This window comes from Heloderma suspectum, chromosome 7 (assembly GCF_057233095.1).
Source record: "Heloderma suspectum isolate Gila_16-S chromosome 7, 16-S_ref, whole genome shotgun sequence".
Lineage (NCBI taxonomy): Eukaryota > Metazoa > Chordata > Lepidosauria > Squamata > Helodermatidae > Heloderma > Heloderma suspectum.
The window spans coordinates 52,856,130-52,883,975 of record NC_139464.1 but is presented as its reverse complement, the minus strand read 5'-3'; the positions used below and the strand labels follow the sequence as shown (position 1 = coordinate 52,883,975).

The 27,846-nt window shown below is 40.8% G+C and overlaps 1 protein-coding gene across 1 annotated transcript in view; it reads left to right on the top strand.

Moving 5' to 3' along the window:
• The window catches only part of CFAP54 (cilia and flagella associated protein 54), a 202,841-nt gene that overhangs the window by 23,519 nt on the left and 151,476 nt on the right, over positions 1 to 27,846 (top strand). Inside the window, exons 11-22 of the mRNA XM_084810218.1 lie at positions 1,631 to 1,743; positions 1,834 to 2,005; positions 2,834 to 2,919; positions 9,701 to 9,835; positions 12,444 to 12,594; positions 14,273 to 14,343; positions 14,987 to 15,115; positions 17,773 to 17,923; positions 20,826 to 20,900; positions 21,006 to 21,127; positions 24,167 to 24,337; positions 27,406 to 27,498. Coding sequence (XP_084666344.1) covers positions 1,631 to 1,743; positions 1,834 to 2,005; positions 2,834 to 2,919; positions 9,701 to 9,835; positions 12,444 to 12,594; positions 14,273 to 14,343; positions 14,987 to 15,115; positions 17,773 to 17,923; positions 20,826 to 20,900; positions 21,006 to 21,127; positions 24,167 to 24,337; positions 27,406 to 27,498 — 1,469 coding nt within the window. The remainder of the gene's footprint in view (positions 1 to 1,630; positions 1,744 to 1,833; positions 2,006 to 2,833; positions 2,920 to 9,700; positions 9,836 to 12,443; positions 12,595 to 14,272; positions 14,344 to 14,986; positions 15,116 to 17,772; positions 17,924 to 20,825; positions 20,901 to 21,005; positions 21,128 to 24,166; positions 24,338 to 27,405; positions 27,499 to 27,846) is intronic.

The window sequence follows — 27,846 nt, the reverse complement described above, 5'->3', positions numbered from 1 at the left end:
TAAACTGTTGAGTTTATTTCGTTCATTTATTTTGATATATTCTACCTTATATTGATGGTTCACAACTACTCAAATGGTCTGCAGCAACAAGGTGTCATTGAAAATCTATCATGTTCAGACAATGATGACCCAGATTAATATAAGAAATGTTGATTATTGATGTCAGAATTTCTACGAACTTCCATTCTTCCTTAAACACTAGTTTTGTGATCCAAGGATGCCCAGGCATACTATGATATCACATCATTTCAGCCAGTGGCAAAAAGAGAGGTATAGCTTGCAGAAAGTCAGAAGTCAAGTGAAAGAATGAAAAGGATAGATGAAGGGTATACAGGACAATCCGGATATTCCAAAGGTTCTAAAATACATGTGTACTACAATGTTTCACTATGAGATACATGCATATGGTCATATGTGATCTACCTGTATGTGTCTGTAGGATAGGGAAATCTTTTCGACTCGAGGCCAAGCACATTCAGTGGCCAAATGCCAGCAGCCTAAAGTGGCATGTGGTCCCTAACATGTTTGTCCCTCCATTCATATTCATTCTCTGTGTCTCTGTCTGTCTGTCTCTGTCTGTCTCTCTGTCACACACACACACACACACACCCATTTATGAACACACATGTGTGCACACATAGCATGCTTCACCTGACCTTCACCTTCCTGGAGCAGGAATAGTGAGGGGTAAGTAAAGCTAGCTCTGGATTTAGCCAGCGCCTAAAAGAGCAGCTCCCCGAGGCACCAGTTGTCCTCATGTCTTTCGTTCCCCCAGTAGAAAAGGCCGCCAGTGGGTGAAGCCCTCTCACCTACCCTCTTGAGGAGTGACTCCTCAAGGCACTGGCTGAGTTTGGAGCTGGTTTCACCTGCCACTTACCATTTTTGATTGGGCTGGCACCTCAAGGATCAGCTAGTTGAGGTACTGGCTCAGATCAAAGGTAAGGGTTGGTGATTTGGGAAGGAGGCATTCCCATGGACAATGGCCTTGTGGGTTGGATTGGGTAGCCTCATGGGGCAGATTAGGCCTTTGGGCTGAAGATTCCCCATAGCTTCTGGCGACAATGAATATGTTAGTCATATATAGAGAAATTTGGATCTTACTGACTCGTGGGGTACACATTGTTAAGCTGCTGTCAAAGATACTGCTGAAATTTGGTATCCCTCAAACTTGTAACATGAAGCCTGCTTCATAACAGTGCCTAATACTTTGGCACTGAGCAAGCCAAAATATAGATGGGGATGGAATGTTGGCCATGGGACTTCTAAAACAATTCAAATTAGTATGCATGTGTGTACCTGCTTTTTGTTTAAAAAGAAAAAAGAGGGATATTGTTATATACGTCCCCCATGTAATGTCTAATTTGTCCTTTAGAGTAATATTTTTTTCTAGAGAGATTTGAGTGGAAAAAAGGTTGCCCATCTATCTCTTGACTAGAAGTCTGAATTGGAGATGGCATCATAGAGTCTTAATTGAATGGAGTTGGAGTTATACTATTTGGGTGGAATTCAAATGTATCATATTGGTCTTACACATGCATACAGTATCCCGCAGTTAAAAATGAATTATGTAAGGGCTCTCGGTGTTTATGAAGACTGTGGGAGTCTTATACCTTTTGTCATACTGTTATAGGGAGGAATGGTGTTTCTGCAGATGCTGTCTTGAGGTTTCTTAAGATGGCCTTCAGCTATGAGGAGTGGGATTCATTTGATCATGCAACTGTACGGTTTTATTCTTTTCTCCAGGTAATCCAATTTCTCATTGTTAAAGTAGTTGTATTGTTTTTTTAAATCAATCATAGGCTATGTAAGAACTCTTATTTCTCTGTTCATTAGAGTCAAACTAATCCAGTATGGAAGAATGCAGAAGCAGAACTCAAACTACTTCTAGTAATGCAGCCTTTAATCTCTACAAGGAAACCAAGGCATGGTTTGTGTGTTCAGGGAGACAATATCAGAGAAGCAGTGAATTTTCGTAGTCCAGGACGGAAATCTATTGCATTTCAAGGTATGTCACAGTTAACTACAATAACATATTCCAGTTAATGATTACATCAGGAGATTTGGTACAGAATAAGAAGAAATTAGAAACCATCCTACATATATTTCTAGGCAATGTTAAAGCCCCATTAATCTACTGTTTGGCATGTACCTAACAGCATTAAATGTTAATATTTACAGTGGTGTACTTGGCTACAATGCTAGCATAGTGTCCTACAGTGCTGCTGTAATAGGCTTTGTGGCAGTGCTGTGCTGCAGTAATGGTTACACTAGATAAGCTTTCCCCATCCTGATGCCCTCCAGATATGTTGAATCACAACTCCCATCATTCTTAGCCAGCATGCCCAATGCATCTGGAGGGCACCAGGTTGGGAAAGCCTGCTCTCATAAGCACTTTATTTGCTAATACAGCAAGATTTGGATCAAGCTGTTACTTTAGCTTCCGTTCAAAGAACAAAGTCAGGATAGCTATTTTCAGACAGCTATTCAGAAAGGGGGAAAAGAACCATGGATGAAAAAAAGAATAATCTTTTTCTGTTAATTTGTTAAGTTCTATACTTGTCATTACTAAAAGCATAAAAACAAATTTCTTATTTAAACTGGCATTTTGCCAGACATGAAATTATCATGCTCTTTGAAGATTTTAAATTTAGGCACATCTTGCTGTGCCTTTTTTAAGAAAGAAATTATATATAAAATGGGAAGTGTACTTTATTTTCATAACTCATTTCCTACATCAGTTTATAACTATATTACCTGAGAATTTGAATTTAAATTATATTTTAATGGAATTGACTGCTTTTATTTTTCTTTTTAAAATAAATTACAACTATAGAAGGATTAGTACAAACAGGGAAAGCTCCTGATGATCTTTTTCTGTTGGCACGGACTCTTTATTCCTGCATCTGTACATCTGAGGAGGTATAGTAAAACTGAGGTCATGTGTATGAAGTACATGAAATTGTTCTGTTAAATAAATGACAATCAAAATAAGAGGAAATACATTACAAAATGTAGTAAATAATATTAGTTTTAGAAAACAAACTTTGATATCTTTAGTTTCTTAACAATTAAGAAAAACCATGACACTACAAAGGAAGCAAAGCTTCCTTTTTTTTACTGTGTAGCAAGAGAGAATAGTTTGAGAGAACAGAGACAAGTTCTGAAGTACTGGGATGGGAGCTTGTAGAAAAGAATGGCAGTGAAGGGTGCTTACATACAAAATCTAAAAAAAAGAGCTCAAGTCTTGTTCACAATACTATTGAAACTGAAATAAGTTGCACCTCTTTCTTTCCCAGCAAGAGATGCTGGCAGCAACAATAATGCAGGGAAAGGCGAATGGGTAGGGAAGGAAAGTGCCCCACCTCTGCCATTTCAAGAAGTTAGCTGTGGGGCAGTTTATTCACTGACAGGAGCAGGGGTATGAGGAGATGGCAGTGACTGGACTCGCTAGCCCGTGAGGGAGAGCAAGATGATACACCAGCGTTTGAATCTGTGAATGCAGGGTTTTTTTGCATTCTGTGAATCCTGCTTTTTCAGTATTTTGTCAGTATGCGTCTTCTGACACCATTTAATCATACAGAATCATAGAATAGTAGGGTTGGAAGGGGCCTACAAGACCATCGAGTCCAACCCCATGCTCAATGCAGGAATCCAAGTCAAAGCCACCCTGACAAGTGGCTGTCCAGCTTCATCTTGAATGCCTCTAGTGTGGGAGAGCCCACCACCTCCCTAGGTAATTGGTTCTATTTTCATAATGCTCTAACAGTCAGGAAGTTTTTCCCTATGTTCAGCCGGAATCTGCCTTCCTGTAACTTGAGCCCATGATTCTGTGTCCTGCGCTCTGGGATAATCAAGAAGAGATCCTGGCCTTCCTCTCTGTGATAACATTTCAAGTACTTGAAGAGCGCTATCATATCTATCTCCCTTCAGTCTTCTATTCTCAAGGCTAAACATGTCCAGTTCTTTCAGTCTCTCCTCATAGGCCTTTGTTTCCAGTCCCCTGATCATCTTCATTGCCCTCCTCTGAACCCTCTTCAGTTTGTCAGCATCCTTCTTAAAGTGTGGTGCCTAGAACTGGACACAGTACTCCAGATGAGGCCTAACCAGTGCTGAGTAGAGGGGAACTAGTACTTCATGTGATTTGGAAGCTATGCTTCTATTAATGCAGCCCAAAATAACATTTACCTTTTTTGCAGCCACATCACATTGTTGGCTCCTATTCATCTTGTAATCTGCAACAATTCCAAGATCCTTCTCACTTGTAGTATTGTTGAGCCAAGTATTGCCTATCATGTGCATTTGGTTTCTTTTTCATAGATGCAGAACTTGGCATTTATCCCTATTAAATTTCATTCTGTTGTTTTCAGTCAAGCGTGCCAGCCTATCATGATCACTTTGAATTTTGTTTCTGTCTTCCAAGGTATTAACTATCCTGTCCAGTTTTGTGTCATCTGCAAATTTGATAAACATTCCCTGCACCTCCTCATCCAAGTCATTAATAAAAATGTTGAAGAGCGCTGGGCCCAGGACTGAGCCCTGCGGTACCCCACTCGTTACCTCTCCCCAGTTTGAGAAGATCCCATTGATCCCATTGAGCCCAATTCTGTAACCAACTGTGGATCCATCCGATGGTTGTTTCATCTAGCCCACTTTGAGCTAGTTTGCTTATCAGGATATCATGGGGCACTTTGTCAAAAGCTTTGCTGAAGTCGAGGTATATTATGTCCACAGTGTTCCCACAGTCCACAAGGGAGGTTACCTGATTAAAAAATGAGATCAGATTAGTCTGGCAGGATTTGTTCTTGACAAATCCATGTTAGCTTCGAGTAATCACTGCATTGTTTTCAAGGTGCTTACAGATGGATTGCTTCATAATCTGCTCCAGAATGTTCCCAAGGATTGATGTCAGACTGACTAGTCTGTAGTTCCCAGGTTCCTCCTTTTTGCCCTTTTTGAAGATAGGACATTAGCCCTCCTCTGATCATCTGGCACTTCCCCCGTCCTCCATGGTTTCTCAAAGATAATAGACAGTGGTTCTGAGATTTCTTCTGCCAGTTCCTTTATTACTCTAGGATGCAGTTCATCTGGAGATTTGAACCCATTGAAAGTAATTAGGTGTTCCTTGACAATATGCCTGTCAATCTCAAGCTGCAATCCTGCCCCTTCAGTCTGTACTTCGCCTTTGCCAGGGGGGGTTGTAGACCCTCTTTCAGGAGTAGACTGAGCCAAAGTAGGAATTGAGCACTTCTCCCTTTTCTTTGTCATCTGTTATCATTTTGCCATCCTTACTTAATAGCTGAACCACCATTTCTTTCCTCTGCCTTTTACTATGCACGTATCTGAAGAAAGCCTTTTTGTTGCTTTTAGCATCCCTCGCTAACCTCAGCTCGTTCTCAGCTTTAGCGTTCCTGACGCCATCCCTGCAATTCTGTGCTACCTGCCTGTACTCTTCCTTTGTTGCTTGTCCTTCCTTCCACTTCCTATATGTGTGCTTTTTTGTTTTTGGGTCATCTCTAAGGTTTTTGTGAAGCCACATTGGCTTCTTCTGTTGTCTTCTGCCTTTTTTTCTTGTTGGAATTGTTTGTTATTGTGCCTTGACAATTTCCTTTTTAAAAAACTCCCACCCATTTTGGACTCCGTTTCTCATTAGAGTCACTTGTCATGGGACCTTACTTATCTGAGTTTATTAAAATCGGCTTTCCTAAAATCCAGGGTACGCATTTGGCTACACTCGGCTTTTGCTTCTTTTAGAATCAAGAACAGGAGTATAACATGGTCACTCTCCCCCAGAGTTCCTGTAACTGCTACTTTATCCACTACGTCATCTCTGTCGGTTAGGATCAAGTCAAGGATAGCCGATCCTCTAGTTCCTTCCTCTACTTTCTGTAGGAAGAAGTCATCCACCACACAAGTCAGGAATTTCCTGGAGGGGTCATGTTTTGCAGAATTTGTCTCCCAACAAATATCGGGGAAATTGAAGTCCCTCATTATTACTACATCATGCTTCCTTGAAACATTGGCAGTTTGCTTTTCAAAAGTTTCATCCTCGTCTTCTCCTTGATTGGGTGGCAGGTAGTAGACTCCGACCACCATGTTCCTTTTATTCTTTTCTCCATGTATTTTAACCTAGATGCTCTCGATGGGGCTACCAAGCTAATCCTCCTGTATTTCCATGCAGAGAAATGTATTTTTAACATATAGTGCAACCCCACCTCCCTTTCTGTTCCTGCTGTACTTTTTGAACAAGTTATATCCTTCAGTTGCTATATTCCAGTCATGAGAGTCATCCCACCAAGTCTCAGTTACACCGATTAAGTCATAATTTCTATTAAGAGTTCAAGTTTGTTCTGTTTGTTTCCCATACTCTGGGCATTAGTATATAGACATCAAAGACCACGTGCTTCATGGTCTGGCTTTCTTCCTACATGTTTGTGAAGACTATTATTGGGCACTATTAGAGCTGTTCTCTCTGTTGTGATGCATGAGCCTTCATCCATTGTTACCCCCAACTTTACGTCTCCTTTCCCTGTAGGATTCAGTTTAAAGCCCTCCTAATGAAGTTCTTCATGCTGTGGCGAAACACATTCTTCCCATCCTTTGTGGGGTGCAACTGTCCCATGCCAACAGTCCATCTTCCAGGAAGTATAGTTCGTGGTCCCAGAATCCAAAACTCTCTTGCTGGCACCACCTTTGTAGCCAGTCATTCATCCAGAGTATTTTTTTTCCTCTTTCTATCACTCTTCTAACTACTGGAAGGATGGATGAGAAAACTATCTGGGCCCCAAAGTTCTTGAGTTTCCTTCCCAAAGCTTCAAAGTCTGATGTGATTTTTTCATAGCTCCTCTTGGCGGTATCATTTATTCCCACATGGATGAGAAGAAAGGGATACCTGTCAGTGGGCTTTATGAGTGCAGGCAACCCTTCAGTCACGTCTCTAATCCGTCCTCCCGGGAGACAGCATACCTGGCGAGTCCACGAGTCTTCTCGACATACTTGGGTTTCGATCCCATGCAGCAAGGAGTCTCCCACTACTCCTCCTCTTCTCTTCTTGTTGTTGTAGGCCTTGGTTTCACTGCCTCTGCTTGACTGACCTTCAGCCTCTTGGTCACTCATGTGGGGTCCCCCTGTGATTCTTCCTCTGCAGGCTGTCCTCCAGTCTCATCCTCAAATACCTGAAAACAATTCCATAGTTCCACTGCTTCCACTGATGCAGTGTGTCTTCTAGTTCTTCTGCTCCTAACTGTCACCCTTTTCCAAGGAGTAGCCTCTACTTCATTTTTCCTCATCTCAGCATTTCCCTTTTCTGCCTCAGCTTGCTGTTGCTCTTCTGGCTTTTGTACTTCACTTTGCTGCTGTAGTTCCACCATTCTGTCTAAGAACTCTTCGTGTTCTCTTATTCCCTGGAGGGTCAACATTCGTCACTCCAGTGCTCTTACCTTTTCTTCCAACAGCGTAATCTACTTGCACTTGTTGTATTTTTAGGCCATGTTGATCTCGGGCAAGAAAACAAACACTGCACAGACCTTGCAGGTCACCCCTACTAGAGAGTCTTTTCCTTCCATAGTCTCTATTCCCTTTATGTTTCTAGCTTTCTGATTGTACTGGGATAGCCTGTGCTTTGTCCTCTGTTCACTGGAGATTAACAACAGAGTCCCACTGGTACGGAAGTGTGTGTTACAGGAAAAAGAAATTTTAAAAAATGTTAGGGACCTCCCCCTTGACCTCCCCTGTTGAACTCCTGTTTGCTGTCCTTGTTCGCTCGCTCAGATCACTTGCTGTCTGGGAACTTGCTTGCTTGTATAGCCCCTAGACCAGCTGGAGCAGCTTCCTCTGCTCTGCTCAGCTAGGAGACAAGAAACAGACTGAAACTCCCTGCCCACACAGCTTCTGAGAGTACTCAGGCCATGCCCTTCAATTCAGTTGCAGCTCTCAGGAGCACATGGTAACTCAGAATGGAAAGTCCCTCGGCTTACTCCAGCCCACTCACTGCTTTGCCTTTGTCTCCTCTTCCACTGGAAGTCCCCTCGCAGACTGCTGTTTGCTCGCTCTCTGGGAGCTTGCTTGCTTGTATAGCCCCTAGACCAGCTGGAGCAGCGTCTTTTGCTCTGCTCAGCTAGGAGACTGGAGACAGGAAACACTTAACTGCATAGGACATAGCAGCCAGAATTTCTGAGAATTCTGGCTTATCATTTATAAGCAGCGTGCTGGTGCATACTGCCTGATCACTCCTGCTTGGCTCCTCCAGCATTAGGAGTGGCTAAATAAACTACTGTTGTTTGTTTAATGTTACATGTGAACTGGGATTCCTGGCTTGTCACTCCCAAACAAGCCAAGAATCGGAACGCAAAAACAAACCTTGGCTTCATATTGGGATGATCTCTTCTTGATCATCACAGAGTGCAGGACACGGAATCATGGGCTCAAGTTACAGGAAGCCAGATTCTGGCTGAACATCAGGAAAAACTTCCTGACTGTTAGAGCAATATGACAGTGGGACCAATTACCTAGGGAGGTGGTGGGCTCTCCCACACTGGAGGCATTCAAGACAAGGCTGGACAGCCATCTCTCAGGGATGCTGTGACTTGGATTCCTGCATTGGGCAGGGAGTTGGACTCGATGGCCTTGTAGGCCCCTTCCAACCCTACTGTTCTATGATTCTATGACTGTGTGGCTTGATAAGAGAGCAACAAACCAGGAATCCCAGTTCAGATGTAACACTAAATAAACCAGTGCTGGAGGTTTCCTGGTTGTTTTAGCAACTCCTGCTTGCAGGAGGAGCTGCCTTAAATTAGATTAATTCTGAACAGAGATTTATCAGCAAGCTGAGTGATGTAACTCCCAAAACATGGAGGGACTGGTGTCCTCTTTCATCTGGGATGGAGAAATCCTCTGTAAGAATGAACTACCTTTATACAAAGGTCATTGTTTAGACATTTAAAAATGGGAGAAAATGGGCAATATGCTGCTTGTTACTAATAAGTAAGCATGGCTTATTGTTATGTATGAACCAGTCTTTTAATATGAGAGTTTAACTGGGGATCTCCTATTATATTATTTCTAGTGGCTTGATCATATGTTCAGTGTAGTACTGATAATAATGCCTGAATCAGGTTTAGGAGTTTTGGTGCCCCATGACATAAATCTGGAATCTGTCCCCTGAGATAATGTAGCAGCACTCACTGGCATGGCTATGCTGACTTTTCTAGAGAAGGGCACTTCTGGGGTTTTAAGTGGTCCTTAAAGGGCATTTTGAGTTTCCTGGAAATATTTAATGTTTTTTTTTTTTTTAAATGGAAATGTTTTACCCTTTGCATTAAAGTAGACTAATAGCCTTGGCTTGTCAGCCAGAAATAGGAGAAAAATAAAACGGATGTTGAAGGGACATATTTAACTTGTGTACCAAGTTTTTTCCCATAGAACAAGTGGGAAGAACAGTTTGGGCAGATTACATTATTACTTCCCATGTTATTGCTCTTGGCCTACAGGGAGGGGCAGTGCTAGCATGAGAAATAACCCTAACAACTCACTTGCAGGGTCTCCCCACTTCAAATGTTACCAAACCAGTGTGGGATGCAACTATGTAGAAGTGGTAACTACTAAAGTAGTGTAAGAATCTCTCCTTTTAAGAGAACAGCTCAAAATGCAAAACCAATTAACCAGTATCTGTTTATGGAAATATTGAAAAATATTTTTCCCTCAGGTTCTTGTACTGGACAGAGAAATGGTAATAGATGCAACAATATTTTTGTGGCAGAAGTGTAAAGTGGGAATTCAGAGGATCCAAATGAGTGGAAGCAACTTCTTAAAGTTTGTTTATAAATATCAAACATTCAAGGTAATCCTTTTGTCATGAACTTTTATTAAGTTTGGTGAAACTGTGTGTTTGCCTGTCTACAAGTGTTCCTTGGCCACTGGGTGTGGTGTTGCTAATGATGTGTATTTAGTTGTATTTTCCCTGCTCAGTATAAATAGCTATAATCTTGTCAAACACGACAATTTCCGTAAGGGAAATGAAAAGCCATTTTGGCTATGATAAATGTTATACAAAGTGAAGGGGGCTGTATGTGTTTTGCAAGCAGGCAGGGAAGCTGACAGCTGAGAAGTAAGGCATAGGAAGTATAAGAGCTCTAGTTCAGGTTTCTTGAAGGAAGAGGCACAAGGTATCCAGTGGTCTGAGAAGCAGAGACTTGAGGGAATGATAGGTGAAAGAAGTAGGGACTAGTACATCATGGAAAACCTCACACAGTAACTAGGGAAGTGAGGGTGTGTATGCAGTTAGCAGAAAAGAGATGAACAGAAGCAGGGAGGGCTGAAATGAATTCAGAGGCAGAATGGCTGAAATGGATAGAGTGGGCAATGGGTTGAGAATCAAGCATCTAAGGGGAGCATAAGTGACAGTGGGAGAGTTTTAAAAGAGAGATGGGCAAAATCAGGAAGTTGAAAGGGACAAGGAAAATGTAGGGCTGAGGAAAAACCTCGCAGGGTTCTAGGGATGGGAGAAACTATGTAGCAATGGAAGGTAGAAGATAAGCAACAAAGCTTTTGGAGACTGGTGATGGGTAGTGTGTGTGTGTGTGTGTGTGTGTGCAGTCAAATCTTTTGCTGCAGGTTCCTAGTTACTCATAACAATGAATAGCTATATTGATTTCCCACAAAACACGTTGTACCATTTTGCAAGCTGCCTGAGTCTCATGGACTTGCTGATTCCTGGGCCTGTCTTTGTGTAGCAGTGACCAAGTTATCCTGTCACCGGATTCTGTCCTATTATCTTATAGCCTGTAGGTGTTCTGTCTAATTTACAATAAATGTCCATGTTACAGAAGGTTTTTAGGTTTGAGTTAGCAGCTGAAACAAAGGGGCTCACTAACAGGATACATTTAAGAGTAAGATAGTGAGGACCCAGAGCAATACAACAGGTAGATGAGGCTCTGGGAGCCAGGAGACAAACAGTAAAGTCGTTTCATCTGGAACTATCTGATTCTAAGATACGCCTTATATTGGTGACCCAAGACTCACTGTTTAGCCTGACACTCTCCTCTGAGCTACTGTAACTAATTAAAGGGGCAAAGCCCAAGCAGTCAGCTGAGCATGAAGTTGGTTTTGTTGACAAGTGGAAGCCTGTGGTTCTGGTGAAAGGGTGCTCTATGAAGGGGTAGGGTATTACTCATGGGCAGCTGGGTGGGATTGAATGGATTGTATGGTTTTCTCTTCTGTATGACTAGGATAGTAGAGGTGCATGTGTGGATTTTGATTCTAGGTATTGAGGTATATGGGTGGATTTGACTTCTAGGCACTGAGGTTGGTGGAAGTTTTTGGTTTTTCTTTGTGAGATTCTTCTGTTGTGCAATCTCAAGGTAGATGGGAATCCTAAGATCTGCCCCATCCAACAGGAACTTCATGAGGTACTTGTAATCTGGTGTGGAAGCCCAGGGTCATTTTGAGAGAGCAGGCACACATCAGGCTATGCGGCGTCACAACAGGCAAGGTAAGGCAAGACAAGGTAGAGTTGGTCATGTCCACGGATAGATCACTGTGGTGGTTGCTGGCAGGAATTTACCCAAGGAGAGCTGTTGACTCAGCAGCATGCTGAGGCCCTCTGAAGGCTAGCTGGTCTGGATCTGCTGTTAACCCCCCACCCCATCTGAAGAGTTGTCTGTTCTTTAAGGGGCCCTTGCCTGATTCTGCAGGTGCTGGCCTCTATGGTATGGTGGTAGTGAGGAATGCACTGCAGGAGGTGATGTCTGAGGGGTTCAGTAAAGCTACATCCTTTGGCCTGGAAGGTCCTGGACTAGCAGATGATGGCTCACTGGATGATGTCTCTTCCCCCTCTGAGATTCCTTTGAGACAAGCATGGGTTTGAGGCCAGAGAACATGACAAACTGTGGTAGATCGCTATTTGGTCATAGCCACCCATATTTGTCAGACGCTATGCATTGGATGTTCAGGGTCAGGTAAGTTCCTCCTTTTGATGGACTATGTGGAATTCCATGGTTATCTAATGTCACATGCCCCATTTCTGAGTAGATCAGCTTCGTATTCTCCCATATGTGGAAAACCACGAAGAAGACAGACAGGATGATTATCTGAAAGTGTTGTTCTGTGCAGTCGTAGGTGATGTGTTTTCTGACTGCTCTGGTACTTCCTTATATACCTGCTGTGGCAGTCATTTAGGAACTTAGCAGGAAGGTGGGAGTCACACCCCTTTGAGCATGTATGCATACTTCCCACCAAAACTCATTTGCCAAGGTCTAGAAAGTTCAAAATTTTGTTCTGCTGAGGCGGAAAACTGATAATTGTGATTGCACAGAGGACCTTTAGAAGAATAATAGTTACAAGTAAACATCCCGTCTTTGCTTGGCATACTTAATGTTCATGAGTTGTACATAAATCTCTCTGAATTTTAAAATAAACTACGAATCTTGTTTTATTTATTTTTCTCTTAGTGGATCCATATACTTTATATAATTAATGAAGTAATTCATACCATTAATCTTGGAGACGTTAATGCTGTGGTAATGTCCGAAGTCTCATTGCGGCTAGCTTCAGTGATGGAGAATATTGCAGACTTCACAGTCAAATCTGGTACCACATCAGGTATGCTATTTAAGAAAACCTTGGTTAGTTACACACTTGATAATGGTATATAATTATATAAAACACTCCAAGAATAGTAGAATAACGCATTAAAGAACCCTCAGTATCTATTATCTAAAGTTAATGTAGAAAACATAAGTCCATACAGAAATGTGCCGTATTGTGTTCGACAGCATGATTCTACATCTGATTTAGGCAGGGCAGCCCTATGTTGCTGCTTTGGTGGTGGCCTCCTAACATTAGCATCCTATATGCATGATCCTATGCATTCCCAGCAGCAAAGTTAAAAGGAAAATGACAGCACTTTAAACAAGAGATAACATGGCAACGCTGTCATACCCACCTCCAGCATCCATGGAAACAATGCTAACACACCCCAACCACACTGCAGTACTTTGACTGCTCCTCTACATCAGCCAAATGTGGAAAGAGTTGATCCATGTATGGAAACTAAAATACTATGCCTGCATGACATCAATCTTCTCCGTGGCACACATACCACACCTCAGATACAAGGACACTACAGCATCTGCTACAGCAGGGGTGGACAACATGTGGTCCATGGGCTGCATGCAGCTCCCGCTACTCCCCAAATTAATTAAAAAAAATTTTTTTTGAGATGCCATAGTGGCTATGAAGCACTAAAAGGGTTTCAAAGCTAATTTTAACTATTTTGGCACTCCATAGCTATTATGGATGCCATTCTTAACAAAATATTTTGGGGTGCATTTGTGGGGGTGAGTGGGGGATTATGGGCCAAAAATGGCCCCTGGACCTCCTGAAGTTGCTCACCCCTGCTCTACCATTTGAACCACTGTGGTGCATCCTGTACAAGCTGGTTCCCATCACCTAAGTTCCCACATGTTCTGTAAATTTGCACAACACAAGGCCAGAGTGTTATAACCCCATGCTGTGTGTCCTGTCATCTGAGTTATGGGTGCCTTGACAGGTTTATATACTGGTTGTGGTGTAAGGAAAATTCTCCCCAGAGAAGCTCACTTGATGCCTACATTGGAGTATTTTTGACACCAGGTGAAGCTCGTATTTTCCCAGGCCTTTTAAATTTAATTTAAGTTGCATTTTAGATCTTGGCACTAATTATCTTTTCTCTTGCTGTTTTAGGCTGTTTTGTATTGATTTTATGCTGTCTTTGTGCTGATCTTACTTTAGTTGTGTGTACTGATACAGTTTTAAATTGATTTTTATGTTACTGGATTGTCTTTTTATTGTATTGTTTACAGTATTTTGTTAACTGCCCAGAGGACTTGGTTGATGTGTGGTATAAAAATGTAACAAATTCTTCATCACCATCTTTTATATTTCATATTGGAAATCTATGGCTTTTCAGAATATAATATTTTCTGATTTTTCAGTTACATACCAAATAAAAATGCAACAGTAATTTAAGAAGTGCTTCTCTGGGTCTGTAATCTGTTTGTCGTTAGCTGGTGTGAAAAGTGGTGTACAGTTAAACTGCCATTAGAATTAAATGGCAGTTGTTGACATATAACTCCCAAGTTTTGAACAGCATATATTAAACTACATTTTTAGAGCATGATAAGTGTTTGCACTTGTGGAACCAAGGTAAAGAACTAGAGGACTTCATCACTTCTGGAGTCTTCAGTTAGTATAATAATATTACCGTGCTACCTCTCTGACTTCTTTTTTCTCTCTTCAGAACTAGCAGAAACAAATGATTCTGTATACACTTCAGAATACTGTATTGGTGATATGCCTTCGTTAATACAGGTATAATCTCCTTTTCCACTAGACTAACATTTGCTCCTGATTAGTGTGTATATAATTTTGAATATAAACACCACCCGTGGTAAACAAATATGAAAGTGAAACTATCTATGTGTAACTGCATGATAGAAAACAAAAGATGGTTATGTTGTGTGAACCCAGCCAGGTTGTCATTGAACCATGCATGGGCTGTAGTTGAAACATGGGTTGTTGTGTTGTCTGAACCCAGTTGTATAACCCATAGTTTGTTAACCTCGAACAACCCACAGTTCACAAAACCAAACCATGGGTTCTTTTTATGGGTTGTTTGTGGTTAGCAAATCATGGTTTGTTAGCACGGCTGGGTTCAGACAACACAACATCCCACGTTTCAACAACAAACCAAACTTAACTCATACTCAGCCTTGAATGTGAGTTATTTTGTTGTGTGAACCCAGTCATTCCTAAGGAAGGCAAAATACTTGGAATACTGGCTTTGGGTGCACATAACCCTAATCTCAAAGAAGAGTTGTACATCACAAGAGCCCTGATTCTTCTTTAGCTCAGATAAGAATCCAAGCTGGAGAAGAATGCCTTGAGACTTAGAACTGGAAATAATTACTTTTCATTTTTTTCTTTACTGATCTGAAGTATGGATTCTTTTCAGAAATCTGCCCCAGAACAGTTACAGTTGGCTTATGAATATTTGGAGAGAGCAATTAGTGCCATGAATCGAGCTCGCCTAGTAACTGTTTTACCTGATGGAACATCAGTGCTTGATAACTGTTGCAAAAAGGTAAGGATTTCAAGATGATACTTGCCAAGTAAGACAGTGGACAATTACAGTCTAATTTGCTCTATCCATTAAAAACCCGCCCCTTTCCCTCTTTCTTTCCAGCTCTCATCCTATTCTCTTTCTTTTCATCATCTCTAAACTGCTTAAGCATGTGGTCTGTAGACCTCACCTGTTATTGTTACCCACCAATTATTTTCTCAACACTGTTCAAGCTAATTTTGTAACTTTCCACTGGTTGTCCCTTATCTTTCTCAACTTGTCAGCTGCACTTTCAACCATTCTGTGTTTCTGAAATAATTCTCGAGCCATTCTGGGGAAAAGAAAATGGGATCTAAGCTGCTGAGTGGGAAGCTCTGCTACTGCCCCTGCGGCATTTGATTGGTCACTGTGGGAACAGAATGCAGGACTAGATAGAATTCGGTCTGACCCATTAGGGCTCTTCTATTGCTCTTAAAATAAACTGAAAAAATATATTGAAAAAAGCTATGCCATTGCTAAGGAGGTCCCCCACCCCCCAGTGGTGGTGAATTTCACTCCCCAGCTCCACAGTAAGCAAAATCACCCCCTGTTGGTTGAGGCAAATTTCTCTTCCTCCCACCTCTCAGTGAAAACCTTAGATGATTTTTACCTCAGAAATAGTTTTAACCAATTATTCTTAAATGGAATAATCAACAAAAAAAACTGAATTTATGAGAAAAATAGATAGTATAATTAATCAATTTAACCTGTATATATATTTGCATATGACTGAAGCAGTTTTGAAAAACATTTTGTTTTAAAGATGGAACATACATGTTTTGGAGCAGGCTTAATTTTGGAAGAGGCATTCTTTCCTGTGTGAGAGTGAGGGAGAAATGCCTCTTCTAAGATGTGGCCTGCCATCTGTATTTTTAATATTTACTTACATTAAAAATAGTTAATAGATTAACAGATTCTTCCAATATTAGGAAATGAATTAAAAAGAGTAACTTACAGGGTTGGATTCAAGTGATAGTGTACTGAAACGTTAAAACATGTTATTAACACATGGATTTTATTGTATGTACTAGGATAAATATAAAATAAATGGCTAGCTTACTACAAACATGTCCTATTCTAGGCAAACCAACTTATAGAACTACAAGTTTCGGCAGAGAGCTTCTGCAGCAGAGGCAGCTTACTGCTCAGCAAAGATGGTGGGAAGACACAGCCCCCTTAGCTATTGAGGAAAAACAGCCCCTCCATGGATGTACAGTTGATGAGTTACCAGCTGTGGACATTTGGCTTAGTGAGGACATGGGTTATATTCCATAACAGATGCAGACAAAATGTATGCATTTCAGCCCCTGCCTCAAGCAGAAGGACTAGTATGGCTTCAGTGTGTTGTAGTAAAAGTAGTAACAGATTACTTAACTGAGTAGAAACAACCAGGAATTCTGTGGCACCTTAAAGATTAATAAATGTATTGTGGCATAAGCTATTTTGTCAAATTAACTGATCGATTGCTTTTGGATGGGCACTAGGAAACTTTCCAAGCATTATCTGAGGGGATGTATTAACAAGTATTCGTATCCCTTTCTCCATGAACTGCATTTACTTTGGGGGAGGAGGCAGTGGGAAGTCAGAGTACTTAATCGATACATAACTGTAATCATTTAGATGGGACCTGTGGAGCTTAAAGTGTCTGATTTTGGCATGCTTGCTGTTTAAAACATGGCTGGTCATACTTAGAAAGCATTTTGCAGGCTCCGTGTTTAAACGTGTTCAAAATATTTCCCTAAACTGGCTAATATGTTTCCCTAACATTTCTCCACAGTTACTGCTTCTTTTCTGTTGTTCCATCTCCATTTTGTTAATTTGGCATAAGTGATGAGCTTCTCTTCAGGAGTTAGGTCACTTGTACATTCTGTGCAGAACCTAGCTCACTAGTGCTAAATAAATCTCATATGATTAATTAAATGCTCAGGAATAAGACATCACTCTTCATGTGCAGATGCAACTTTCTCTTATTAGGAGGAAAATGAGAATGTTTTCTTATTTCTTATGTGTGTATGTCTATTTAAATGGAATTGTGCTTTCTACAAATAGAACATTATTCACTTGAATGCTTACTGCAAATTTCCCCTCAAATCTTCAAGGGACTGAGATGGATGTATATAATACAAATGTTGGAGGGAGTAATAAGGCAATGGTGATGATTTTCATAGTGGGTGAATTTGTCAACATTTATTTTTGGAAAGAAATATTAGTCATAATGGAAGTAATGGGGTATGATCTTCTACATTATCCTTTGATTTTTTTAATTGGACTATATTAAAATTTGTAAGATGGGAAAAAAGAGAATTGGTGATTAAATAGCAGTAAGACCTGACATGTCTTCTGAGTTGAAACAAAATTAAAGTGGCTAAGACAAACATGGAACATGGGCCTTACTGGAATAGAATAAATGGACTGAGGGGATATTTTTCTCTACTATATTTCTTTTGAAGTATCTTGTATATATATATAATTCACTTTTGTACTCATGCTCTGTTGCATCTGTGCTTTATTTGCGATGTAGTCATTATTTTCTATTGAGTTATGTTTGTGGAACAATAAAACAAATATTTAAAAAGAATCTTGAAAAATACTTCCTAAAATGTTCAAATTTGAGTTTTGTTTAATTCTTTTTTTATCAGATGACCATAAATGACCAGAATTTGAATAGATCTTTCCCATCTGACATCAGTGAAAAATCAACAATAGGAAACAATTTTATTATGGATTTACATGTTGATCTTATTCAAGCACAGCACCGAATAGCTGTTAAAATACTTAACTTGGCACAAGGTAGGATTAAATAAAACTGACTGATGTCATATAACATTATTTTTGGTAACAAAATTTCACCCAGGAGGACCTTTCCAGCTTTATAATTATATGTCACAAAACATTGCACATTATAATTAACAAAATTACTCAGTAAATTTATTGTGGTGGATCCAGATTACTTCTGTCAAGGTAGTACTTTCATTACATACATATTACATATTAGTTTTAGTTTTATTAATAAAACAATAGATTCCTCCACCCAGCTAGAGGATTCAGGACTTTTTATTCCATGTGAAAAATGATTGAATGACTGTCATAGGTAACCTATTCAATGTTGTGTATGAATCAGTGATGGTGAACATCACATCATTTGCGAACTTTTATTTTGACATTAAATTTTTTTAAAATTGTCAACAGTGCTTTGTACTCTCCAATATGCTATTGCAATACTGGACTGTTCATCTAGCGTGTAGCTGGATGATTGGGGACTCGTGTGCCTGTTTACTGACCACCAGGCAGCCTGCTTAGCTGCAGCTGTGTAATGCTCAAAAACTATGTCACTAGCAAGCAAAGTTGAGCCATGGGCTGACCAGCTGTCAGTGGGGGAAGAGGCTGGATATCCCTGATACAGAGATTGGGGGAGGAGTTTGTGCCACCTGGCATGATGAGATTGGCTTGAAAGAAAAACAAGGATGCCCAGCAGTGGGGAGAAGGAATGAGCTAGCATGATGCTGGAGGAAGGCCTACCGTAACCAGTCAGCAGAGCCATGCCGTTTGGTTGGAAATGTCTTCCAGAAAGACTGGAAGAGGCTGCCACCAACAGGGTCCCTTTCATGGTAGAATGTGGAGGGGCTATTAGAAAGGTCACTCAATGACTGCCTGTAAGAAAGCTAGGGAGGACACCAGGGACCCAAGAAAAGAAATTGCACCACTTGGTACATTTTTCAGTCAAGAAGCTTATTTCTACACCACCTTTCCGCACCCTACCCCAAACCTGGACTCAAGATTTTTTATGAATATCACTTGCATGCCTCCACATAATATAAAGTTCTCTTGGTGATTTATGATAAATAAATATAAAAACAGTCTAAATACAAAATAAGACCTGAAACCATAAAATCACACAGTGCTAATTTGAAAAACAAAAAGTTTGTTCAGCAAGGCTACCATTTCCTCCTGAACTGCCCCATCATTTCAGGACCCTTTGCTTTGTCATCTGGGACTCTTTGTCATCTGGGCTATGGAAGAGATAGCTTTGAGAAGTGTATCAACACTGTCCAACCAATGATTACATTTATCAGCAACACCACAATTGAAAACCCAAAATTTGCTTTCCTGGATGTCCTCTTAACCATTGAAAACCATCAAATTGTCACAGATTTACCTACAGTTGCTCACATGTACCTCAACTATAGGTCATGTCCGAACCATCTAAAGAAGAGCATTATATAGAGTTTGGCTATTAGGATAAAACACATATGGAACAACAAAGAAAACTTCTCAAAAAGATGTAATGAACTTAACATCTCCAACATTGTACTCGCATTATTGACAACAATATCAATTGAGACCAGTAATACTTAGGGACACTCTCCTTTATGGAGCCAATGGTAACTCTTTGAAAGAAAATCATGTTCCATTTGTTGTGGACTATCAGCTGCCCCAAACTACCACCAGATTATGAAAGTCAGTAATCCTATTATATCCTATTGTGCTCATTTAATGGAAGCCAGTAATTCTGCACCATGCATCGTAATCAGAAAAGCACCCAGTTTGAGTAAATTACTAGTTAAAGCAGCACTCAAACAAAGTACTTGCAACCCAGGATAACACCTATTAAATCATCCCATTGCATTATCTGTAGTTAACCTTCAAGAACCACCTCTCCTAAGAGCACAGTTATTAGCAAAACTTATTTCATTAGACAATCAGTAACATGCTGTATTGGCCCCAGGAGCGTAGCCAGGTCATTTGTAGTGTTAGAGGGACCTAGAGATCCATAATGCTTGCTTAAGTTCATTATTGTTGCAGTTCCCTTGCTAGTAAGCCTCTGAGCATGTGAAGATGATTCAAAGGGTTGATAGCGCGGCCTAGCACATTCCATACTAATGAGCGAGAATGTTATCAAAGCACTCTGCCTGGGAAGCGAAGTTTGTTTACAGGTGGCTATGCTAAGAACCAAGTACTGTTAGTTTATGCTGGGAATGAACGCTACAGGGTGCTTGCTGCTGTTATACTGCTAACATGTATTGTATAAAACCCATTGGGCCCAATGGCCTGTGGTTCAGAGAAGCTGTCTGATCCAACCATTGGGTACGCCTGTGTGCTCTAAGTTACCCAATAAAGTCTCCTTGTAAGTAAATTTTGGAATCCAATTTATCACTATCTTGGCACCTCTGACCTAAGAGTTCAACGCCCACGGCCAGGGCAACACATGTTCTTATGTTCCAGTTGAACAAACCAAAAACACTGACATGCTTGACAGAACAGAGAACTTTTGGATCTATGGACTCAGGACTCTTGTTTTATATGGCCTTAACCTGGAGAACAATTCATACGCTTTCTACCACTCACACCTTTTTTCTTCTTAGGAATTTTCATCTCCAGGCTCTCCAAACTGCCACTCCTGTTAGCTGTTTTACATCAAAGCTACTCATGAGGGTGGAAGCTGCAACATTTTGCATTAGGGGTGCAATCCTATGCATATTTAGGCAGGTGAAAGTCCTACCGTTCCCAGCATGCTGCAGCCAGCATGGCTGGCTGGAGGGATGCTTAGAGTTGTAGATCTTTTTTCAGTCTAAACATGCATAGGATTGTGTCTTAAATATATTTTGAAATTACTGTGTTGTTATGTCTACCCTGCGTGCATGTGTGTATTAGTAACTGTGTGTGATATAAACTAATATTTTCTTTCTTGTAGACATTCAAACTGATGGCATAAATATTAAATTCAAGACTCCTGCAAAGGATGTAAGCCATTTCAAATGTTTAACAGGTAATGTACCCAAATACATGCTAAAATATCAAATAAAAATAGCTTATGGAAACACTATACTTTGAAAAGGAGATTTATTATTTTGATTTAAAAATTGCTTTACAGAACCAGATGTAATGAATAAAATTAAAAAGAATAAATTGTCCAAAGCTCTCTACTTGATGCAGAAGGCGACACTGAGACTTCCAGTAGGATTAACCAGTCCTTCCCCAAACCAGCTCCTTGAGGTAATATACATTATATTGTAAATGAATGGAAGTCCTCATATTATTCATTGTTTTCTTTATTTTTGTTAGTGGCATAATTGTTCATTGAATTGGCATTCAATTCAATGAACAATTTCATAATCGCCCATCTGGCTGGTCACCCACCTCCTGTTTCAGAGCCTGTAACCACGGATTGAACCATGGTGCAGTTTGAACTGTGTTCAGGGGGAGAGGGGGTTTTGGAGCCACCCAATCTAATGCCCCAATGATTGCGGCATTCCACCCACCCACCCACCAGGGTCTCAATCGAGTGGCTGTTTGCGTGCTCCAGAGAATCCCCAAGCACGTTCAGGAATCCATTCGGATCCATTAGACTCCTGGGGCGGACCATTTTAATGGCTCCTCCACCCCTGCGGAGGGGTTGTGGAACCGAGAAGTCCAACATCACCAGATAGTGATCTGACCATGACAAGGGGGTGGTAGATATACCCCCGACTTCCAGATCACTTCCTGCTTCTCCAGAAACAAACACAAGGTCTAATGCATGACCAGCTACATGGGTGGGCCCAGTTGGAATAGGGTACAGCTCCCAGAAAGCCATGGTCTCCATGAAGTCCTGAGGTGCTGCTGTGAGGACAGCCTCTGAACGTACATTGAAGTCCCCCAACACCAATAAATTAGGGGACTGTACACGCACATCAGAGACCTCCTCAAGCACCTCAGCCAGGGGGTCAGTCATGCAGCGGGGTGGGTGGTACACGAGCAGAATCCCCAGACTGCTGTTCGGGCCTAACCTCCAGTACATGCACTCAGCAACCTTGGTCTCCTGGAGAGGGGGTCTGGTGAAGATCAAGAACTCCCAGTAGATAACAGCCACTCCCCGTCCCCGATTCCCAGCCCTCGGCTGCTGTGCATATGAAAATCCAGCTTGGCACATGGCCTCAAGAGTTGGAGCAGTGGCCTCAGCTAGCCAGGTCTTCGTAATGCATGCCAGGTCTGCACCCTCATCCCGGATCATATCATGGATGACAGATGTTTTCTGGGTAACAGACCTAGCATTGCAGAGCAGCAAAGGAAGGCCAGAAGGTGGAATCACGCCTCCCCCAGCCATCCTTTGGCTCTGGACAGGCCTGGAACAGGGGACAGATATTACATATCTCTCCCTTGTTCCCCTTACCTTGTTTCATCTCATGTCCACCCCAGCCTCAACTATACCAGAACCTGCTTCCCCAAATGTATCCCCCACTGCTGCCTGCTGCCATCTCATGGCCAGAATTAGCAAACAATTCCTAGACTTTCCCATTCTCATGCAAGGCAAAGTGGCAATGATGCAGTTCACCTAAGCCTCTCTCTCATTCTCTCTTTAGTCAAGCCTGCATGAGAAATGATTGCCCCCCTCACCCCGGTGCTCTAAGTGGCACTGCAGATGGTGTTTAAGGTAGAGAGGCTGCAGTACATGTTGGCTGAGCTTGGGTATGTCCTTCAGGGTCTGCCACTGCCATGGATGATGAAGTGGGTGGGAGTGGCAACCTTCCTTTCAGTTTTGTGCCCTAGTGGCACAGAGTGAGCTCAAATAGAGGAGTCCAGTTGCTGTTCTGACTGGAATGTTCTTCCCTTCCCCTTCATCCATCTCTCCGTCTGTCCTATCCATGGATCAATGCTGTTTATTCCCATATTTTCCCCTTCGGAGTTCACCATGTAGTGACTGCGTTCTCTCTCCTCCCCCTTCTCCCCTTCTCCCCAGAGACAGAGGAGTGGGGAGGGGTAGTATGGAGAAGCAAGAGGGGGCCTGCAGCATCTTGTTTCTCCATACTACCCCTCCCCACTCCTCTAGTCAGATGATCTTGTGGGACAGATGAAATTCTACCATGGGCCAAATGTGGGCTCTTCCTGCTGATGTATAGGATTACACTTTTTATCAGAGGAACCAAGTCCTGACATTTGTACAAAATATCTCTTTCTTGGGAAATGTACTTTACTATCCACTTCTTCGTGAAATAGGTCATATGTTTTCCTTCAGAAAGTTTGAGATGTTTTGCCCCAAACATTATATTTAGTACTTCTAAGTATACTAGCCTTTTCATGTCCATTATTTGAACAATTGTTGTTTCCTTCTTAAAAACCATATTTCTGTATGTGAACATTGAACCATGTAAAAGGTTGTATCATCTTTTTATTATACTTACCATCCAGATTCCATTGAAGCTATTTGATCTTGTTTTGATTTAGGGGCCTATTGCAACATGCAATTTTCAGTTCCAGATGAGAAGCTTTATTTACATGTAATTATACACAAAGAAAATACAATTTAAAGGCATCAGTTTTTTTTTTAAAGTATTCTGTACTTAAAACCCATGGCAACTTCAATGTTCCTTCCAGAATGACGGTTTTTATTAATTTATGTGGCAACTGTAGTTCTGAGGTGTTTTTCCAGTCTTCATTTATTTAATCCTCAGCACAATTGTGATAGGTAGATCATCTTTTTTATAGATTGAGAGCTGAGGCAGAGGTGGTAACTACGTCAAGGCTACCCAATGAATTCATAGAAGAACACTTCATTTTCAGGTCCAAGTGTAAGGGTATGTCTACACCAGAGCTTTTGTTGCGTTGAACTGAATTTTATTTCAGTTTTGTCCCAGCATTGATATTTATATATTACTCATATATATGTGCTTACAAATTTAGCAATTTCAAAAACTAAAAAGATAAGATAGGAAGGACAGGGCAAAGTCTGGAAAGAGGGATAGGGGAAGACCTTCTGTTCACTCTAATTGAAGAATGTTGTGTACCTGTTAATAAGGTACAAGCCTTATAAAACAAACCAGCAAAAACTAGAAACTGGTGGATCACTGGAGTAGGGTGTGCCAATTCCTTGATTAAAAGTCACTAGGAGTTCATATGGAAAACTTCCTGTCCAGGCATAGGAAAACTTCCTATCTACTAAATGTTCTTTCTCTGAATGCTTTGATTCTGTGATACTCTGTTTATACATTCTTGTTTGCATCTGAAGTATGTGTACGCCAAATAACATTTTTCTTGGGTTTTTTCTTTATATCACAGGAAGCACTTGCTCTAATTCGGAAAGCAGAAACTGAACAAAATGCATTATGTGCCACTTTCCCACAACCTGCAATTAGTGTGAAAAGTAAAGTTCCACCACCTCCTATATTGCTTTTTCGGGCACATTGTTCCATGGCATTTAAGCCAGCACCATTTGCGTCACCTGTGAAGGTAATGCTTTCTAGTATACCCTGTGTGTGTGTATATATATACATACACTTAGCACATTTAACTAGCTTGTTCTATCTTGAAGAGTGACTATGGCTGGATTCAGACAGCACGATAACCCACACTCAAGGGTTGAGAATGGTTTGAGTGTGGGTTGTGATTGAACCATGGGTTATTGTGCTGTCTGAACCTAGCTATGCTTGCAAACTGCGGTTTGTTAGCCAAGAACAACCCACTAAGAGAACCCATGGTTTGTTGTTGGATTGTGAACTGTGAATTGTTCGTGGTTTGTTATCATGGCTGGGTTCAGACAACATGATAACCCATGGTTCAATGACAACCCACGCTTAACCCATACTCAACCCTTGAGTGTGGGTTATCGTGTTGTCTGAACCCCTCCCCTGGCAGTGCTCAAATATACACCAGACAGAAATTCATCAGGTGAATTTTTTCCATCCATGCTAGTCTATGCTGGGGAAATGATGCTCTGTTTGAATTTCTGCCTGTTACAGAGCTGATAAAGGTAGAGGAGCCCTGCGCCCGGGTAAGGTGAGTTTATACACACACACACACACACACACACACACATAAATTACAAGTTCTTTACTTCATCTGATTTGTGACTTCAGTGGTCTCACGTTCATGGTTTTGTTGGTAATAAACAGGAAGGATATATTCAGACTATAAATTTAATGATTTGAAAATAAGATTTGTAGAAAGCCTACATTTGCACACACAAACTGACACAGTGACATAAAAAGCAAAGGTAGCTGTGTGGGCTGTAAGAAATATTCCAAAATTCATCTTAGGGCAATACTTTTATTAGGACAACTCAATAAAAAAACACCTTTTTGCTTTGTTTACCACCTTGGCTGATGAAGATTTCTGGAGAACTTCAAAGCTAGTAGAGGATTTTGTGACTTTGAGCTGGCCTACATTTGATTTTTGTGTCACTGACTTGAAGAATACTGAATTCGGACAACACAACTGCCTTTGCTTTTTGTGTGTATTAGCAAGTAGCAGTTGTGCCCATGAGGGGTTGTGAGAGAAGCTGTGCGCCACATTGTTATGGATCAGTGTACTCAGCCAGTTTTTCATGCGAACATTCAATGTAGGGAAGAAAACTTCTGTCTTTTTGGCAGAGGGCTGGATGTGTGTGATCTCATCTGATCTCGGAAGCTAAGCAGGGTCAGGGAATCAGGCTTCCTGCATTGAGCAGGGGGTTGGAATCGATGGTCTTGAAGGCCCCTTCCGACCCTATGATTCTATGATTCTATGTACTCTTTATGCAGAATTATATGTTACTTATTTATGGGGAATGTAAGTTGTCTTTTATTTCTTTGTTTATATCATTTTGTTCAATTTTCATTGTAAGAGTACAAGACTCTCATCTCTTAATGAGCTCTTTTACATTTAAGGTTCATTAGTGAATGTTTTTGTACATGTATTTATGTAATGACAGAAAGGGAAAATAGTGTTCTGTGCATAAGTGCTCTTTTTTTCTTTTTTCTTTTACAAATGCAAATAGTTCACCACTAGGTGGTAGAATTTAATCAGTTTTATCCTTTTTCTGTGTTCTTTCATCAGTTTTAAAAAAATGCATATATATGGTACATCTGAATATTCACCATGATGGCACCACTTTTTAGGAAGTAAATAATTGATTATAATGTCTGATGTCTGAAACCCATTGAAATATAAGTGTATAAGACACTTAGATAGAAAGTCAATGCAGTTCAGCCTGGGAGTTATGTATTTTAATTGAAAATGATCTATTTTTTAATTTAAAATGAGTATAACTTTTCTTTACACTAGCGCAGTATGTTGTATGGCCTATTGATGTTATATGTGGCTGTGTTCAGACACCATGATAGCCCAGTTTTTTTAAAAATTTGGGTTACCATAAGTGAGTCAATATGCTAGTGCATGCAACTCAATCACTTCTGTTTGGCTCCTCCTGCCAGTGGGAGCAGCTAAACAAACCAGGGACTCTCTATCCCAGGTTTGGTTACTGTGATATCCGAACCAGGCCTCTGGCTTGTCTCTGCCCTGACAAGCCAGAGTCATAACCCAAGAACAACCCCTAGGTTGGGATGCTGGCTTGTTAGGGGAGAGACAAGCCAGAATTCCTGTTTCAGACATCACGTCAACCAAGCCAGGGATGGAGAATCCCTGGCTTGTTTAGCTGCTTCCACTGGCAAGAGGAGCCAAGCAGAAGTGATCAAGCATGTTGGCTCACTCACAGATTTTTTTTTAAAATCTGGGTTAATGTGACACATGAACCTGGCCTTTTTATGGACTCCTATGGGTACACAGAAGGCTTCAGTGTCTGAACAAGCTCAGGAATTACTGGGCTTGTCAAATTGTTATATTCAGTATAGTTACAGCCATGACTCAATGGGCTTGCTCTCCCTTGCAGCTGTGCTTTGATAACAAAGTTAGAAATTGATATAAAAGCTTGGAAAGAAAAAGATATTGTTGCGGAGAGAGGTTCCCATATTGGAAGCTATTAAGCCAACGAACACTTTTTTCTGTCTAAACCTGAAGATGGGACGGGGGTAATATTCCAGTTTATTTTGTATCAGCACCTGTATGTTACAGAATTAAGCACCCTGCTCAGCTGCTTGTACTTTAAATTCTCACAGTTGTATAAGCTATACTAAATTAGTTAAAATGATCAAATGCTTGATAGTGATTATTAAGTATATAAAAAGGTGTGGCCTAGCTCCTAAGGACCATGGTCATAGTATATGCACATGGCTTTAAGTTAGCCATACGATCAGAATCTCCGATTCCTCATCCCACATTGTTCAGGTGAGCTCCTCTCCCTTTCTAGGGGGCTCTGGAACATTAACATATTTTAGGATCAAAACTATATTGATTTGGAAAATATTTTTCCAGTAATCTACAGTTTAACTTTTCAATCATTTAGACGAATCCTAAGCACGTTTACTTGGAAATTTCACTGAATGTAATAGGTTTTACTTCCTGGTAAGTATGCTTAGGATTACAATTTAAGATATGATGGAAAATTCATATATTGCAGTTGTCTTGTCTGTTTATTTTTTTAGGTTTCATGGTACAGTATTTTTGGATGTGTAGCTGAAGGAAGTAATCCAAAAGTCCGGTTAAATAATTACAATCTTAAGAACACAGCAGAAGCGGTAAGGGCCTCTGTAATAATGCTGCTCTGCAAGTCTGCCTGTCTGTCTTCTCCTTCTGAACTGTATTGCTGGTGGGAGCAGGAGAGAGAGGATGGAGAACATAATAGACTGTGTTTGGGGAACCTGCACCTTTACACCTGAGTGGGTCCACTTAAATCCCCTTTCTCCTTAGGAACTGCATATGGAAATAGCACTGCTTTCCATCTGCATTTGAGTATTTGTGACACCAACAACCAATATTCTTATCACCTTCATCTTAGACCAGTTTGCAAGCCTAGCAACTAACACACATTGTGTTGTACTGAAAACCAAAGTTACAGTGCTGAGAAAGACAAGTAGTTGTTAGAA